At 47.9% G+C, this 19,031-nt stretch overlaps 1 protein-coding gene across 5 annotated transcripts in view; it reads right to left on the bottom strand.

Moving 5' to 3' along the window:
- Tom1 (target of myb1 trafficking protein) overlaps positions 1-19,031 on the bottom strand; it is a 36,480-nt gene that overhangs the window by 11,945 nt on the left and 5,504 nt on the right. For 2 of the 5 annotated variants that reach the window (NM_001136259.1, NM_011622.3), the window contains exons 2-8: positions 10,100-10,184; positions 7,909-7,987; positions 6,520-6,669; positions 6,120-6,254; positions 5,881-6,027; positions 3,484-3,600; positions 889-1,022 (exon numbers count right to left, since the gene is read on the bottom strand). In NM_001136259.1, the coding sequence (NP_001129731.1) occupies positions 889-1,022; positions 3,484-3,600; positions 5,881-6,027; positions 6,120-6,254; positions 6,520-6,669; positions 7,909-7,987; positions 10,100-10,184 (847 nt within the window). Of the gene's footprint in view, positions 1-888; positions 1,023-3,483; positions 3,601-5,880; positions 6,028-6,119; positions 6,255-6,519; positions 6,670-7,908; positions 7,988-10,099; positions 10,196-19,031 lie in introns of all 5 variants that reach the window. The other 3 variants (XM_017312661.2, XM_006530843.3, XM_006530844.3) reach the window with 3 other exon arrangements.

Here is a 19,031-nt window from a genome sequence, read left to right as displayed (position 1 = left end):
GTTGAGCACTGCTTTGTCAACTGTCTAGTTACTTACTCTACATTTGAGAATGTATGGTTGGCTCTCAAAGATGGCCACTTGTCTCTAACCCTGACTACTTAGGGGCCAGGGGCTAGGGAGGTAGGTGGAGAAGACCTTAGTGACCAGCCTGTTGGAGTTCTGGCCTGGTATAAAGGACATCACTTTTGAATTCATTTTCTGTTCTAATGTCTCTGGGCACCTGCCTGCTAGCTGAGGTGATGACTGAGTTGAGGCACTGAGTAGCAGTTGGCTGGCACCAGAACAAACTGGTAAATTAGGGGCCTGATGCTAGAGAACTGGGGGACTACCACACAGTGCACCTCAAGATGGCAAAGAAGGAGCGGGGCGGTGGTGGCGCACCCCTTTAATCCCAGCACTTGGGAGGCAGAGGCAGGTGGATTTCTGAGTTCGAGGCCAGCCTGGTCTACAAAGTGAGTACCTGGACAGTCAGGGCTACACAGAGAAACCCTGTCTCAAAAACAAAACAAAACAAAACAAAACAAAACAAAACAAACAAACAAACAAAACAAGATGGCAAGGAGGAGAGGATGTGCATCCTCTTGGGCTAGTGAACAGGAAAAACTGGCCAACTGTTGCCCTCAGGGGCCCAGCCCCTCTCGACTGACTGCAAACCACACAGCAAGTGGGGAACACACAATAGACACAAGGAGTGGGAGGTGGCTAGATAATAACCATTTCTAGAGCAGAGCACTTTGCTTCCTGCTTTTATGACTACCCACTACCCAAGCAGCTCAGTGACGGGGAGAGAGCTGGGGGCTCTGGTAGCTTGCTGATGTCTGAAAAGGGCACAGGGAAAATGACTGAGTAGCCGAGGCCACGGCCCAGGTGAAGGTGTGGCAGGACTACCGTTCATGGCGCAGAAACACGTTGTTGAGGTTGTCGTTGATCATGAGCAGCTCCTCCGTCAGCTGCTCATTGGAGATGCGTGGGATAAGCTCCAGGATCCGCTGCTGCATGGCACGGCAGGTGCGGTTCAGTTCCTACGGGGAGGAGCGAGACATTGAGGCCACACGAAGGACAAGGCTACTCCTCATCAACAGTCCTGGAAGAGGGGTCTTCATGGCTCCACAAGCCTGTTCTCAAGATCACTGCTCAGGTGCTGCAGTGTGGTTACAGTCTTTGAGTTGTGAGATGGGCTCTCACTGTCCCCTAGGCTTGGCCTCAGGTGACCCACAACTTCTGGAGTAGCTGGAAGTGTTAGGCTTCACAATAACATGTAAAGTACCGGACTGAGTCCTGATAATGACTGTGCTGCTTTAACAGGACTGTGTGCAGACTGCAGAGTCAAGTTTTAGCCACCACGTTTGCTTACTTAGAAAAACCTCAGCCTCCTGGACCAGCCAGTCTGGCCCATGTGGTAAGTAGCACAAACAGGAGAGACACTGCCTCAAACAGAGTTGAAGGAGAGAGCTGGCTCCCTAAGGCTGATCTCTTACTTCGATAGCAAGCTGTAGTATTGCCATGTCTCACTCACACACACACCACAGTCACAGATGCACACCTAAGGGGAAAACAGAAGAGTGAGGAGGGTGAGGAGGATGACGGACCTGAGGATGGGGTCGGGTGTGAACACGTTTAACTTCTCTGTTACTTCACACAAGCTTTTGCCCCACTTTTCTCATGGATTGGCTTTTTTCTCTTTTAGTAAAACTTATTTTGGAACAATCTTTCAGATTTATTGAAGAGCTGCAATATGGCACCAAGGTTCTCATGTGCCTTTACCCAGTTTGACATTTGTCAAAACCAAGGCATCAACACTGAAATCAACTAAACTACGTTTCCTGCTAATATCTTTTTGTTTCCTGTTTCTAGATCCTACATGTATTTAGGCACCATGTTACTGATTGGGTTTTAATCACAGTTAAACTTGTTTTGGAAAAAAGAAAAAGATTAAGAGGTTGGGTGTTATGCTATGAATCTGTGACCCGTATAGTCAGGGACTGAGACAGGGGGATGGAGAATGTGCAGGACCAGGCTTGGCTGCATCATGAGACCTTTACTAAAAAATAAGTAAGTAAAATAAACCTCCTTTGGTCTACAGGCAACTGTAGGGAGACTGGTCACCTTTTCTCCAGCACCTGCCATGGATATGCCAGCACACTTTCTCTTGTAGCATCAAAGATGAGGCACTTCACCAAGCTCTGTCTTTTCATGGACCTTGTTCCCCACCCACCCCACCCAGGCCTCCTGGGGTTTCTTCATCTGCACAGGGAGTCTTTCAACATCTCTGGCCTCCCCTTCTCTTCCTCCTATGATGAAGTATAACTGACATTAGTTTCTGCTTCCTCATCGGTCCCTCTGGACACAAGAAGAGCCTAGACTGAAGTCGTTGCTACAAGTCACAAACCCTGGATTTGCTACCTACCAGCCACAGTAACCACAGGCATGTTACAGTCTCTTTGCCTTAGTTTCCTGATCTGGAGAATGGGTTTGTTTAGGCTATGAATGAATGTATATCAAGCACCTACATTGAGCTTGATACAAAGAGTACTCATTATGTGGGCACTGACTCTGTGTCACCTTGACAGCTGGCTCCAGCCTTCTGAGTATCCCAGACTACTCATATCTGCATGGACTTGGCTTGGGACATATAACACTATAACAACTCTTAGTCAACCTCCTTTCTTCATCTAGTTCTCACACTCAAAGAGTCCACTCAGCTAAGATACTCCTACTTTATTCCCCCACCCCCAAATATAAGGATCTCTGAGCAGTCACAGGGGCATAAAGACCTGGCTTCAAAACTGCTCTCTGAGGGTTGGTGGGAGGGCGATACAGACAGCACACAGAGCATTCTGCACACAGAGCATTCTGTCCTTCTACACATTCTGGAGACTCTGGCTTTGTCAGTTCCTGACTTTCTCACTGCCTTCCTCAGTGTCCCCTACAGGAAGGCTGCCTAAACCCCCCTCAGTCCTGCGCCCCACTCCATATGAAGACAGGATCAGGTGACTATCATATGACACCCAGGAGCAAAATCCAGCATTTCCCACTGGCCTCAGCTCCCCAAGACTGGATGGATGGTCACTCCTCTCAAAGCCCACACTGCTTTTTCCCTCCTGTTTGCCACCGCCAACACTGTGACGGGTGGGAATCGGCCCTTCTGGCTTTTCCCAGTGTTGTCTGTGCTCACCAGTACTGGGCGGAGGAGTAGATGCTTCACATGTACTATCTCCTTTAACTCTCATGTCCTGCTTGTATCAAAGCAGCCACACAGATGGAGAAAACGAGGGGTGGTTTTGTTCAAGTCATAAAGCAGCAGAATTAAGATGTGAATTCCTGTCTGATGCAAATCCCAGGTTCCTGGTTGTAATGTTTTCTATTGCCTGAGAGCTCCCAGCAAAAACAAAGGACTGCAATGTAGACAGGGAGGAAACAGGTGTGGCTGCACACAGGGTCACTTTGGTGGGGGCTGAACCTGGAGGCAGGCTGTTTGCTCACCTGTAGTAGCTCCAGGTCTGCAGGCTCTACCTGGGTGGGCACCAGCTCTGTCAGCATCTCTGACATCACTCGCACGTTTCCGCTCACCATCTCCAGCTCACTGCGCAGCTTCCCAATCTGAAATGCACCATTGTAAGGGGGAGAAAAGCCAGAGTCTAGAGCCCATGCCTCCTCCAGTCGTGTGGCCCAGGCACTATTCAGCCAACACTTTCTCCACACAGCTTCCCTCCTGACTCCTGCGGATCAAGAGCCTGCAGAAGCTTCCTCCCACTTCACAGCCCCTCACAGAGGTGCTACCAACCGCTGCCATCTCCCAACCAGGAGCCAGGAACAGAGGCAAGTTGAAAGTCGTGTGACAATCGGAGGGGAATAGCCAGTGAGGGTGGTTGGAAGAGTGCCAGCATCTCTTGGGGCCAAGATGGCAATTAATGAGGCCCTAGGGATGGTTCTCCTAAGGATTAGGAAGGCAGGTTGCAGAGTCCCCTTATGCCTGGGAGGACAGAGTAGGTTTTGTCTGTGTCTTTACCTTCAGATTCTTTAGGGCCCAGGTTTATCCAAAAGTAAGCGCAAGGCCTGATACCCATGTGAATTAGTACCAGTGATCGAAAAGAGCCAAGGTTCACAATGATGGTGGTCAGTGTCCTCAAACAGATGAGGTGTGAGGGCCACTCTGCAGTGTCTTTTATGAACTCGGAGGACACTGTGTTCACTTTGAATACTGAGAAGCAGATGAAGCACTGCTCCCTACCCCCACCCCCCAGATGTACCTGGCTGAAGAATCCTCTTATAATGGGATGGCTCATAAATCTAGTGGCTAGGAGACTACATTTGGGGAAATACTGGTATATTCTAAATTGTGTGATTGAGTGACAATAAACTTCAGAATTTAAATTCATGACTGTGACAGCAGCTCCCATTTCCTGACTAGTTAATAAGCGCCAAGCACTGAACATGCGCCATCACAGGTGGGCTAACTTTATGGAGCTCAGGGATGAAGAAACAGGCACGCAGGGACAAGCACCATCCATGCCCATTGAAGCTGACCAAGAGCACACCCCACAGTGCCAGGCACAACGGCTTGTTTAATAACTCCTGGTGTGAGTGAACAAGCTGCTCATCACCAGCTTGCCATCCAAACCCAAAGGGATCTAACCACAAAGGAGCCTAGGAATTACATCACCACACCACAGCATCCTAACACGCCCAAGAGGCCAAAGGGGCTATGAAATCAAACAAGAATACTCAGTTTTACTTAGTAAGAACCTTCTAGCACTAATTAGTCTTAATATACAGACTTTAGAAAAACTAGTTAAAATCAGAAACAAGATAGATACTTGTTTTGGATTTTAGAGTAATTTTACAATTTTGTAGACTTTACATGCTCAGAGAGCCAGCCTGCTCTCGTCATGTTTGTGGTGGTACAGTTTCATAACGTGGTATAAGACAGCACCAAGCTTCTCTTTGTTGGGCTGAGACCATGCACTATACACAAGTGGTCAGGGAACAGTTCTTGGGAATTAAGTGTTTCTCATTTGTATCATGTTTGTGAATCTTTACTTCCAGCTAAGTCTTTATACTTCACTGGTGATGGTCTAAGGTCTGAGAAGGCCTCAAGCCCAGCTCAGTACCACACCTCAAATGACCAATAATCTAGATTACAGCCACCTGGTCTGAAGTTGGTAATACTCTAGAGCTAGCCATAGGCTAGAGAAACTTCCCCAGAATCTCAAGCTAAGCTTCTAAGCTTCCTCATGAGGAATTGTGGGAGGCCTCAGTGGAGTACAAATAAAATTTCTCATTTTGTGAAGATGCAGATCTCTCTTCCTCACCCACCTTCTTTCTATGACAAGAGTTTCACTATGCATCCCTAGCTAGCCTGAAAGTCTCCATGTAGATCAGAGGCTCTGAACTCACACACATCCACTTACCTCTGTCTCTCAAGTGCTGGGATTAGAGGCATGCCACCAACCCCAGCAAGCATACAGATCTTTTATGGTTGTCTTCAACTTGAATCTCAATTCAGATGAAACTCTATGTGAGCCTACTAGCACATAGATAAAGTGGAGAGGCCCAAGTGGAAGGGAACACCTGCCTGTTGGCCATTTCCTCCCCACAGTGCTCCACAAAGGGCTCCATGGAGGGAAGACTTTGGAAAATGACAGTAGTATTGAACTGCATTCTAGAAGTCAGAGAGACTGGAACTTGAATCTCAGTAGATTCTGATGAGCTGTGTGATTCTGAGTTGGTGGATTTGCCTGTCTGAGCCTTATCCGGACCATAGGATGAACAGTACACATCTATGGGCTGCTGAGAAGACAAAGGAGTTTCCACAATGCTAGGGGCCATCTCTGACACCTCCCTGGATCTTCTGGTTCTGCCACAGGCTTGTCTGTTTACCTGCTCAGGAGTCGGTGTGATGGGTGAGTCACCCGGGAGAACAGCTGGAGTGGGCAGAGGGGTGGCATGCTGGCTCAGGTCTCCACGCTGACTGGTGTTGGAACTCACAGAGTTCTGTCTGGATGGTGTCTCTGAGTTGAATACAGTCTAAGGGGCAAAAGACAGGGTGAGTGAGGCTTCCTGGAAAGGCACTGTAGCCCCCTCAGGATAATTCTCATCTCACCCAAAATTCTCCTTACTCTCTGGGGTGTGTGGATGGGCGACAGCATGTCCAGGTCAGTCATGGGAAATTCTAGGCCCTTCCTTCGCAGGTCCTCGTAGACAGCAACAACACCTGTCAAATCAGGTGAGCTGCGGAACGCGTCAGCCCAGGACTGAGAGGGGACAAGGGGACATTGCCTGTAACCACTGCTCACCTTCTTTTCTGTGAGCCTGCCCGACCCTGGCACCTAGACAGAGGACAGAGTGCTTTCCTCCTCTTCCTCCTGTTGCCTGGTCCTCTAACCCCGTGTACCAGGCTCAGCACACAGTGATAAGTCCTGCTGCACACGTAAGCAGCTCACTAGCAGAGTAGAATAGCCCCAGAATTCCCCCACCCCTTGAGGCCACCGATACACCCTACCCTGCCAAAGAGCACACCTGGATGAGGTTCAACACCTTGTCATGCACAATGGTGGGTGGATTGTTCTTCGGCAGGATGGTCCTCACCAGCACATTCTCTACAAAGTCCTGGTTGGCCACCAGTACATGGAAGCGGTGCCCACAGTTCTTAACACATGTTTCCAAGACCTGTAGGTCAAGGTGCCCAAGAGAATGCCCCATCAGGGAAGGGAAGCCCAGCAGAAGACAGGAGGCTTCCAGAAGGGAGCCCCTAGGACATAAGAATGGAAACGGTGATGGATTTGGAGGCTTGCCTCCTAGGGGACTGGGACATGACAGGACAGACAAGACTCCCTTCCTACTAGGCCAGTGCCTATAACCTAACCCTGGTTTCTAGTTCACATCGTCTAGAGCAGTGGTTCTCTATCTTCTTAATGCTTTGACCTTTTGACATAGTTCCTCATGTGGTGGTGACCCCTCAACCATAAAATTATTTTTGTTGCTACTTCATAACTGTAATTTTGCTACTGTTATTTTTGTTTTGTTTTGTTTTATTTTATTTTATTTTTTTTTTGTTTTTTTGAGACAGGGTTTCTCTGTGTAGCCCTGGCTGTCCTGGATCTCACTTTGTAGACCAGGCTAGCCTCAAACTCAGAAATCCGCCTGCCTCTGCCTCCCGAGTGCTGGGATTAAAGGCCTGTGACACCACGCCCGGAGCTACTGTTATCTTAATGAATCTTAATGTAAACATCTGATATGCAGGATATCTGATATGTGACCCTGGTAAAAGTCATTTGACCCCCAAAGGGGTTGTGACCCATACATTTCGAAACACTGGTATGGAAGCTTAGAGATTCAGGAGGAAGCAGATACAACTTAGGTTGGTAACATCATGACCCAGGGACCAAGCACTGACCTCTTCCCAAGGCCTAGCAGAAGCTGCTTGTGCTTTGCAGGGTCGCAGGGCCATCTGGATCTAGGCACTACCGTGTAGAGGCTGGGATAGGGTGTTCTCCTGCCTATTTTCCAGCCATGTTGCTCTGAAGACAGGATGTCTGATGCTTGGCCCATGCTGGCCTGTCTTAGTACTGAGGTCAACACTGTTCTTAGACACAGGCATTTGTTTTACGTTCATTTTTTAGGGTGCAGTTTTAGAGGAAAGTGGCCCCAGTGTATCTACTCCCCATGTTAAGGCTGGAAATTTCCTTTCTAGCTCCCTTGCTTTGTCATCCACCTTCACCAACAGTGTGAACAGGAAAACAATTTGCCCATGGTCACTTTCTTCTGAGTCTTCAGGTGAGAAACCCAAGCATGGATGGGAATCCTGCTGGACCTAACTAAGGAGAAGCAGCTTTCAGCAGACCACGGTCCAGCCATGGAAGAGATCATGGAGAGATGGACAGATGAGAGAGGCAGCAGGATATTCACCGTAAGGGCCAGCATGACCTCATGGAAATTCTTATTCCCCATAATTCGCTTCTTCACTGCTCGGAAGGCATCTTTGGGGCTGGCAAAAAGGACAAAAGGAAGGATGGGCTTAGGTTTAGAAATTTCTTCCCCAGCACAGAAGGCCAGGGGCCCAAGATCAGGAGAGTGAACACAGCCTGTACTCAGAGCACCTCAGACGGCTCCCTGTCTTTCCCTGGCCAGTTCCAGCGGCAGCTGGCTTCAGTTCTTGGTGGCAGTACTGTTATATGGTTTAGACCCTGAATTTTCAGCAGCACAGTGGCACTCTTGAGACATGTTGAGGTGGGCTTAGGTTGAGGCTACAGTTCAATGGCACTGCATGTCTGGCATGTGCAAGGCCCTGGATTGGGGTGGGGTTAGGAGAAGAGCTGGACTCTGCTGGATGCTCTTTTTGTCAGAGATGTGAATTTGAAGGGCACTATGGAACTCTGTCCCTGTCACTTTTTTGTTCCCTGGCCATGTAGTGAGTGGGCTCGTCACACATTCCTCATGATGTGCACAATTAAGACTGAGACAAAATAAAAACTTCTGCTTTAGCTCCACAAACCAAACCAAACCAAACCAAACCAAACCAAACCAAACCAAACCAAAAGTGAGATAAAAAATTTCTCTTTACAAGCAAATCATCTCAAGGGCATTGTTATAAAAAGCTGACTGGCTTGTGGACTACTTTAGTGTTTGAAAGGGACTGAAGTGGCCTGGAGAAAAGGGGACAGCACTAGCAGTAGACTATGTACTGCACACACATGGACAAAGCATATGGCAATGGTATGATTCTGCCAAAGGCACAGGAATTTAGGTGAGATTGCTGAAGCCAAGGGTCATGCCTCTGATTGCCTATGGCTGGGTCCTCCATGCTGTGGGCAGAGTCTGGAACACCTAAAGTGTTCAAATGAACTCTGTGCTTCCCAAGATCACCATGGAGACAGGACACTGTCTCCAAAGCTACTGCAGTGACTTACTGGCCCTAGCAGAGGCCAGTGGTCCTGCCATCTGTCCACTTGCACCTTACGCTCACTTTGAGTCCAGATGCAGATGCGTAGGAATGCACAGCTGAGGGGGACTTTGGTTGGGGCCCAGAGTTACCATCCTCTCCTAGCCTAAGATATCCACAGTCTCCCTGAAGTTCAGGGTGCACTCCCTGCCTCCTATCCTTCTTGGTCAATCTGCACTTAACTGGGAGGATGTTCGGATTAACCAGAGCAGAGGCCTCATCCAGCTGCCCTCCCTGCCTGCCATGGCTACCCATTCACCTCACCCTACTTTCTACCCCAGTTAAGGACTTAGGCTAGAATTTTGTCAGGATTTAACAGAGCTCTTTTGAGGAAAAAGTCCCAGAGAGGTAGTATGACTTGTCCATGGTCCCATTCCACAGAGGAAGACAGGACTCCAAGACTTCTCCCATACCATGCGTTTTGGCTGGAATCACCTTTCTGAGCAAACATTAGGGCCCTATACCTGGTCACCTGCGGGCATCTACTCTGAACCGCAGCTCTGCTCTGATTCAGGGCTGCCCTCTGGGAACTCCTGGTTTCTAATCTTTAGGAACTGAAAGTGTGTTCTTGCTCTCAGAGACCAGCTGCCCCAAGACTCCAGCTTTCAGCATACAGAAAGATAACATGAGTCTCCAGCTCGTTTTGTCCCAGGGTAGAGCTCTAGATCTGTGTGACATTTGGCCTACTGTTCAGAGACACTGTGGGTCACAGCTAGTGACCCTAGTGGCCAGCTGCACACACACTACGTCTTTTTTAGAGACAGGGTTTCTCTGTGTAGCCAAGAACTCTTGATGTAGATCAGGTGGGCCTTGAACTCAGAGATTCCCCCTGCCTCTGCTTCCTGGATACTAGTATTAAAGGCATGCATCACCACCAACCGTCTCATAGTGACTTTGAACTTTACATCTCTAAGTTTTTCATCCACTCGATGAAGGCACTATATTGTATAAGGGTCTAAAGATGTTTAAAGTGCCATGTTGCTGTCTAAGATAGAGTCAGGATACTATTGTACAGCAGGGTTAGACTTTGGGGCTACAACAGTTGGGGGCTATAGAGGATCATCTAGTGGGACATAGGCAGGAATCAGTGATGGTGTGTACTCTTATAGTTGGCTGTCATAGCCTGCATCCCCACCCCTCACCCCAAGGGTCCCTTACCCTTCCTCCGTCTCGTTGATGATGTCACAGATTTCCATGTTGAGGGCCCAGTCCTCGCTCTGCAGGGAGCCATCTGTAGCTTTCTCTGTGAAGAAACTGTGAGTCACAAAGGTATGGGGAGTCCTGGATGGTCAGACTCAGACAGTGGAGTGAGGAGGGAATAGATAAAGCAGAAGGTCACAGATGCTTTCTGGGCACCCAGGCTTATATGTAGTCCCACTTGTCACTGAATTATGCCAGCCATATGAGGCCAGAAGTGTCCTTGCCCTTTTATAGATAAGGAGAATGGCTAAATGGATGAATGGGGCTAAGAACTAAGCCAGGCCTGACCTCAGAGGGCTTGTTCATGACAGGGTAGCTTTATCTGTGTGGGCTATGCTCCTCTTTACTTCCTAGTATCCTTTGGGTTGGAAGCAGTCACATGGTTCAAAACACAGAAGAAGTAGTCAATGGGGGCAACCATCTCTGTCCCTTTTCAGGCTCTCACTTCTTACAACCCCCACTGTAGTCGGTTTCTTCATTATGTTTTTCTCCATGGCTGTGCCAATGAAAGATCAGCCTCCAGGGTGGCCAGTGTTCAAGTGGCCCTCTCTCAGAATGGCTGTGCAGTGAATGCTGGGCATTATTGTTTTCCTTTTCTGGCACTGGGGCTTGAAGGTAGGATCTCATGCATGGCAGGCAAGTGCTCTACCACTGAGCTACCTTCCTAGCCCAATTCTTCCCTTTAAATGAACACAAGTCATAAACATAAAGGGCCATCTTTGATTGTGTCATCACCTGGTTCCGTCATAACGCTGTGGAACCACTTTCACGCTGGGTGATCCTTAGGGTAAGTTTTCTGAGCTAGGAACCAGCTACAAAGGTCTCAAGGCTTGTAATGGGGAGGTAAGCATGGTGGCACATACATATAATCCCAGTACTTAGAAGGCAGGGGTAGGGGTTCAAGGCCACACTGGTGCTATACACCAAACCCAATTTTACATAATAAGACCCCATCTCCAAGGACATTGATGGGTGTTATGTGAATGATGAATCTAGGTTCAGAAAATGTGAGCCCTTCACCAACGGCCCATACACATGTACTGCCATGTCTGCTGTTTACACGTACACTCAACTTTGTTCCACCTCCTGTCATATCCTGGCTGGCATGACAAACATGTATTTTTATCACATGTAAGCATGCGACAGGTTAACATTTCATATTCAGAGGGTGAGAACTTGGTGTTCTCCTCAGCTGCCATGCTGACTCCTCTAGTTTTCAGACTCTGGCTGAAGATGTCATGTACATACACATACACCTGCTTATCAGCCAGTTTGGATGCTAGTGTCACTTGTCACACAAGGAAGACAGTCTTCATAGCTGGGTGCTATTGATGGCTTACCACAGCTCTTTGTAAGCCAGGCCCATTCCAGGCACTGAGATGCCTGGTGGACAGATATAGTTCTTGCTCCATGGTGTCTGGAACAGGCCTCACAACACAGCACACTCTTAACAGGACTAGGAGGGGATGAGGGTTGTCTCCATGTGACTGGGTAGGGCTCTATTTCTTCCAGCAATGCCCCTGCTGGACTGGTCAGGCAGCTGGCTCTCTAACTGGTATGCCTTTTGGTCCACCCTTGCTTCCTGCAGCAGGCCAGGTGCTAGTATGTTCCAAACACATGACAGGAGGCTGAGACAGAAGGGCGGATGCCATGCCACTGGCTTATGGCCAGGGGAGGAGGCCAAGGTGTCCCTTTAGAAGGGCTGGAAGACAAGGCATGTTCTTTCCTCAAATATCTACTGAGTGTGGCTTCTGTCACCACTCCTCACGTTGAGGTCAAGAGTCGCCTTGAGCTGGTTATGAGTTATAGCTAAGAGCTATAAGAGTGTCTGCGGGTAGGGGCTGCATAACCATAAAAACCTGCTACTTCTTAGGCTGCCCTCAGCCAGATGGCCAGTGTTGAGTCATCCTTGAGCTCAGACCTCTAATAGTCCCAGTTCCCTGACAATCCCACCTTACAAGTTTGTACTGTGGTCATTATTTTTTTTCTCTTTCACCATATCCACTCCTCCTACTTGTCATGCTGCTGACAATAGCCATTTTCTTCTTCCCTAGTCTCTGCCTGGCCAACACACCCTTCTGTAATATTTTAACCTCATAAGCTATACATTATATAATCACCAGAGTAATTGCTGGTTATAGTAAGCATGAGATTTAATTGTCACCTCAAGAGGTGTGTACTACCACCTCCATCTCACTAATAAGGAAACCCAGACAGAGGGGTCAGCACCTTAAAATGGCCGGCCATAGTGCACACCTTTAATCTCAGCACACCTTTAATCTCTGGGGGGGGGGGGGCAGAGGCAGGCTGATCTTTGTGAGTTAGAGGTGAACCTAGTCACCATAACAAGGCCATCCAAACCTACATGGTCAGATCCTATTTCAAACCAAACCAAACCAAAAAACCCAACCAACCAATTAACCAACGGATCAAAACTCCTAATAAAACAAAACACCAGCATCCTATGGTGAGGGGTGCTGGTGTTTTGCAACAAACTTCTCATACCTGCCTTGCTGCCCTGCTCTCACTGGGGTCGGAGCATTCCATAGCATCCTCCTGATCTTCCCCAGGTTGTGTACTCTGCTCCCCTAGCCCCAGGAGCCCAAGGGTCTCTTAGCCCTCTCACTGGCCCTGCAAACCTGGTAACTGAGCACCTTCTTCTCCTGGGAAGAGAGCTGAAGTTTCAAAAGGGGCTATAGTCATGTGGAAGGGCCAGTGAGTGTTGAGGGAAAGCTGTGGGATGGGGCAGGTGCAGAAGTAGTCTAATTAGTCTTGCAAGAGTGCCAACAGAGATGGAGATATGGTGACAAGCAGAGAGGAGGAGGACTGTGACCTAAACAGGAGAAGGAAGAAAAAGAGGAGGTGGTGGCACAGGTAAGAAGATCATCTGAGCAGGTGAAGAATTGCAGTCTCTTCTGACTTGCCCTGAGATGTGTCAAGGTATCGTGTAAGTGTGGAATTTGAGAACAGGATTGTCATGTTTTGTTTTTAAACATGAAAGTAACTTGCTATTTTGTTTTTAGTTTTGGTTTTTGTTTTTGTTTTTTTTTCTTCTTCTTCTTTTTTTTCCTTTTCTTTTCTTTTTTCCTTCTCTTCTCTTCTCTTCTCTTCTCTTCTCTTCTCTTCTCTTCTTTATTTTTTTTTCCGAGACAGTGTTTCTCTGTTTAGCCCTGGCTGTCCTGGAACTCACTCTGTAGACCAGGCTGGCCTCGAACTCAGAGATCCACCTGCCAAGTGCTGGGATTAAAGGCATGTACCACTACTGCCTGGCGTAACCTGCTATTTTAAGAAGGGAATAAAAACCCTTACCAGCTTCCCAGAGCATAGCTGACTCCTCTACCTCTAGCTGCTGGCTGACTTTCAAGGGCTGCTGGGCAGTGGCTCTTTTCTCCTAGCTCTTGGAGGTCTCTGTTATCGTTATAAGCTTGCTAATGCTCAAGGATAGCAGTCCTGGGATCAGCAGCTAGTCCTGTGTTGGGTTTGATGCAGGTGTGTTCTGCCCAGAGGCAACTTAGTGACTTGATCTGGGCAGTGGCTCTGGCCTGCTGACCATACCTCCTAACGCAAACATGTTCACTATGGGTCATGTGTCTGTGTGTCAGATCTGGTTGAGCCTGCCTTCTTCCTAGCAGAAGAAGCTCCTCAGCAGTCAACTATCTGAAGTCATGTGAAGGCTGTGAGGAACATCTTGAGACAACAAGAAGGAATAAGCCTTGGCCAAAATTCATGTATTTGGGTAGTTGCTGGGTGCTTGCCCTTGCCTCCAAACTGTTCATCTTCAGCGGTGACCCAGAATCCCTGGCAGGACATTTTCCCTTGTGGTCCCAGAGGAGCCCTGCTCTCCTGTCCCTTGGAATCATTCTGTGGGTGCTCAGTGGAGTACAGATAGCATTACAGCTATGACCAACTGCCTTCCTGTTGCCATATCGGCTGTCTCCTTGCCTGCACAGGCCGGAAGCTGCTAGGGCTTTTGTGACAGGGCTAACTCTGGACCGGCACCATTACCTGTCCAAGCCGGAACTGTGATCCCATTCCCTGCTCTTCAGTGCAATTCTAAATAGCTCTCTTTTCTGTTGATTAATTATCTGTAGCTCTGCTTCCAAGAGTCATGACCCGAATTCTTCAGAGTGAGAGGAAGAGTCAATACAGAGTCCCCTCCTTCTGAACCCTTCTTTCACATCCCTGAGTGCTGTCGGGAAGGTCATCCTTACATACATGCTCGCTGGGCACAGTACGAACCTAACATAGGACTGAGGATGTCCTACACACAGTGACACTTACTCCCCTCAAAACAGGCTAGAACTGGGGGTGGGGGGAAACAGAGGGCTCAGACTTGCCTACAGCTACATGGTTGGTAAGCTGCAAAGCAGAGATTCACTCTAAAAAGTCTGTTTCTCAAAGCCACTTTATTTATTTATTTATTTATTTGTTTATTTGTTTATTGGAAGGATCTTGCTTTATTATTACTCCCCTGACCTAGAACTTCTTCTGTAGACAAGGCTGACCTAGAGTTTACTCTGTAGATATGGATATCCTGGAACTTCCTGTGTAAAGGACTGGCTTGGGAATTACTGTAGACAAGGCTGGCCTGGAGCTTACTCTGTAAGACAGGACTGGCCTGGGATTTGTATTGATCCTCCTGCCTTTGCTTCCCACCTGGGTTATAGGCTCAAACAGACCTGTAGCCATGGTTTCATGCCTCCCAAATGTCTTGAAACATGTCCAGACTCTGGGGAGACATTAGGAAGCAAGGTCAACAAGGCCCTACCATCAGCAAGTGTGCAGCCCAATGGAGGCTATGGCAGCTAATGCAGGAAGGGAGGCTGAGTCAGCACATGAGCTAGCTGTAGGGCTGGATGCAGAAGAGGAAATGAGTCTGTTGATGTACATTCAACCCTTACCTCACCCACATCCATCCTTAGCCATCACCTCACCAGCCTCCTCCAGTACCATGAGATCACCAGAAAACAAGGATCAAAAGACCAGCACTCACAGAGCTCTATAACCCTCCTCTCCTGCACCCTAGCTGACGGGTTAGCCAATGCTGAAGAGTGTCTACTACCCCAGAGTGCTGGCCACTCTGCTCTGCCTGCTGAAAGCCACCTCTCCCTGTCCAGCTCATAACCCTCCCAGCCCACACTCTGGGTAGTAGAGAGGAGAGGGCCCTTTTGTATTTGTGCAGTAGTGTACTGAGTCTCCAGGCTGCCAGGTGTGCAGTTCAGCTCTACGGCCTGGACCTTGGTATTCTTTGTTATACTCACTCCTCTGCCTCCAAGCTCACAACAAGGAAGACCTGTGAGAAGGACATTAATGAGCTGCCAGTCCGTGGAAAGTTGCGTCTTTCCAAACTTCTTCTTTTGTGCTAGGATTAAAGGCATGCGCCACCACTACCCAGCTTCCAAATTTCTTTCTTTTTTTCTTTTTTTTAGATTTATTTATTATTATACATAAGTATACTGTAACTGACTTCAGACACACCAGAAGAGGGCATCAGATCTCATGGTGGTTGTGAGTCACCATGTGGTTGCTGGGATTTGAACTAAGGACTTTTGGAAGAGCAGTCAGTGCTCTTACCCGCTGAGCCATCTCTCCAGCGCCCAAATTTCTTAATAGGTAAACATATGCAAGGCTCAGGCTCTATTGGTCAGGTTTCCTGTTGGCAGTGGCTCAAAGCAGGGCAAGCTGCTTGGGATTACACTATCAGGCCCCACTGGCTGGCTTTCCTACAGGGTGGCTGTGCTGTTGTAGGTACCTTCAGTATGAATCTAGTGTCCTGGTTTCCTGGAGTTTGGCAGTCAGGACCCAAGTGCTGTGATGCATCTGCACCTTACACAGCTCAGCTTTTTACCTGGAATGAAACAGCCTGGTGGCCCGCACTCAGCCTTCTGGACTTTTGAACATGCGCAATTCTTCTGGGACAGTGCCCTTGTCTCTTAACTCAGTTCCTTGCCCAGCATTAAGGTCAGATCACTTTCTGGGTACCCTGCCATCTCCCTGCCTGCTCCTACACCAGCACTCTGCATAGAATGCAACTCTCAGCTCTGTCTAGTAGACTCCTCGGAACATGGTACAGTGTTGGTTTCTTGGTCTGTCTGTCCCTTCCATTAGGGCGAAAGTGGATCTGAGGGCACCGTCTCCTGAGTCTCCAAGTTCTCTACACTAGATGAAGCCTGCAGGACCTGTTTGCTAAGTAACTGGGTGATGCTCCTGCTGTATTTTTAGCACGGTCACCTGTACAGCACTGTGGTTAGGAGAAGTACCACCCTGGCATTCCTGATCCCTCATAGCTACTGGATAAAATTGCAACCTATCAGAAGATTCTAAGTTTGTTCTTCCTTCCTTCCTTCCTTCCTTCCTTCCTTCCTTCCTTCCTTCCTTCCTCCCTCCCTTCCTTCCTTCCTTCCTTCCTTTTCTCTCTCTCTTCTTTTCTTTTTCTTTTTCTTTTTCTTTTTTTTTTTTTTTTTTTTGAGACAGGGTTTCTCTGTGTAGCCCTGGCTGTCCTGGAACTCACTCTGTAGACCAGGCTGGCCTCGAACTCAGAAATCCACCTGCCTCTGCTCCCAAGTGCTATGATTATAGGCATGTGCCACCACCACACCTGGTCCAGGTTCCTTAATCTGCCCTCTAACCTAACATCCTTGTTCCCAATGAAAGTCAATTCTGGACATGATTCTATCCAGCCACTCTGAATGACCAACCCTCTGAGATGCAGACTAGCTGTGCAGCTAGAAGTGCAGTGTGGGAATCCTCAAGGAGATGGCTGCAACTAATTTGCCCAAAATAGATACTAGGGTTCTGTGGATATCTGTTCTATGACATTCATGAACACCATGTTGACCTGTTACTGTGACAGACGATCTCCCTAAGCTCACACTGTTTTGCATTCCTAGTCCCTCTTCTTCACTCATTCCTAGCTACTTGAACAAAGTGGGAGTCCCTGGAAGGTACCTGTACGCTCTGTTCTCCTGGTAAAGAGATCTACACTGCTGGTACCCTCAGCAGAGCTCCCTGCCCTGAGGAGGACATTGGTATGGAAGATGCAGGAAGACAGGAGCCACTAGTGCACACATCACTCAAGATGAATACCCTGTGACTCATGGAGAAGACCAGTGAGTCCCTTTCAGTCCTGCAGGACAGTGGTGAGGAGGGAGACTAGAAACATGGGATGTGAATAGACAATTTGCATTGTAGGTCCTGACTTCAGCAGTCAGTGGCTGTGTGACCCCGAGTGAATGCCTTAGCCCTTCTGAGCCTCATTCTTCCTTTGCAGAATAGGGCACCTAAGGTACCCACTTCCCAAGGGTTGTGAGAAGGAGATGAAAGTATGCAGGTTGGGCTGGCAAGATGGCTCAGCAGGTAAGAGCACTGACTGCTCTTCCTCATGCCATGAGTTCAAATCCCAGCAACCACATGGTGGGTCACAACCACCAGTAATGAGATCTGACACCTCTTCTTGTGAGTCAGAAGTCAGCTACAGTGTACTTATGTATAATAATAAATAAATCTTTAGAAAAAAAAAAAGGATGCAGGTTAAGCGTGTTGTGCCCACTGACTGCAGCATCAGCACCAAAACAAATGTTACTCACCCCAAAAATATCAGCCACAAACCAGCCCAAAATTTCAAACCTTCACATAAAGAATACTCTAAAAGTTATATACAGTAGCCAACTTTTTTTTTTTTTCTTTCTAGTCAGCAAGTTGTCATGAAGCCTACTTTCCAAATCAACAATTCTTTCCTTCTAGATCCAGCCTGGAAACTTCTATCAGTTTCCTAAGTTGCTGAAATGTCCTTTCTTAAAACCCTGGCTGTCTCTCCCCTGTCATTTTTTTAAACCACAGGCCACAAGAGAAACCTTAAAATACCTTAAGGAGCATATTGTTTCCTCAGTCCACAGTTTTCAAGAAGATGTAACTAACTATAAGTTCTTGCTGAAGAAACTTTTGGTTACACAAAGGAGGGTTTCCTAAACTGTTCAGGCAGGAGGGACCAAGACCATGAATGCAAGGGCTGACTCTTGGTGACATTTCTCTACTCCACCCATGATTGAGCAAGATGTGAGGACAGCCTGAGTATGGGAGGTGGAGAGAGCTCTGAGATATGTTAGGGCTCAGAGAAATGGAGAAACAAGGTAAGGCTAAGTGCTTGCTGTGTAACATAATGACGTGGCTTCCCATCCCAGCACTACATAAGAAGCTGGGTATCTGGTGTGTACATGTAACCACAGCACTGGAGAGGCAGAGACAGGACAACACCAGGAGCTACTGGACAGGTAGTCTGCAAAATTGGAGTGCACCAGGCTTAATGAGACAGCCACTCTCAAAAAAGCAATCGAGGAAGACATTTAACTCTGACCTCTGACTTCCATACACAGGTACACAAATACACACGGAACTGTACATACACACATGTGCATTCATGTACCATGTAACACACACACACACACACACACACACACACACACACAAAATATAAGAGAAATGGAAGACTGAGAGAGAGAGAGAGAGAGAGAGAGACAGACAGACAGACAGATAGACAGACAGAGCCAGAGAGAGAAAGACAGAGCCAGAGAGACAGAGAGTCAGAGACAGAGAGGGAGAGAATAAATAAATGAGTGTGCATATACCAGTGGGCTCACTGATTTTAACTTTAAGGCACGCACTAACAAGACTGCAGAGACGTGTGGCTGGCAGAGTTTCCCTTGCTCTGGGGATGCCAATCCTTTAAGGAAGTCTTCACTGATTAAGGATCATCCACATGATGGAGGGCAATGGCTCATTGGTAAGGGTGCTTGCTGTCATGACATCATGGACATAATTATGAAGGATGGAACTAAAGGAGCTTAAACGAGGCAATTAAAGGAAAGCACCATGGAAATGATAAAGGAGGCAC

Source organism: Mus musculus, chromosome 8 (assembly GCF_000001635.26).
Source record: "Mus musculus strain C57BL/6J chromosome 8, GRCm38.p6 C57BL/6J".
NCBI lineage: Eukaryota > Metazoa > Chordata > Mammalia > Rodentia > Muridae > Mus > Mus musculus.
The sequence above is the reverse complement of the archived record's forward strand: the minus strand, read 5'-3'. Positions and strand labels throughout refer to the sequence as shown.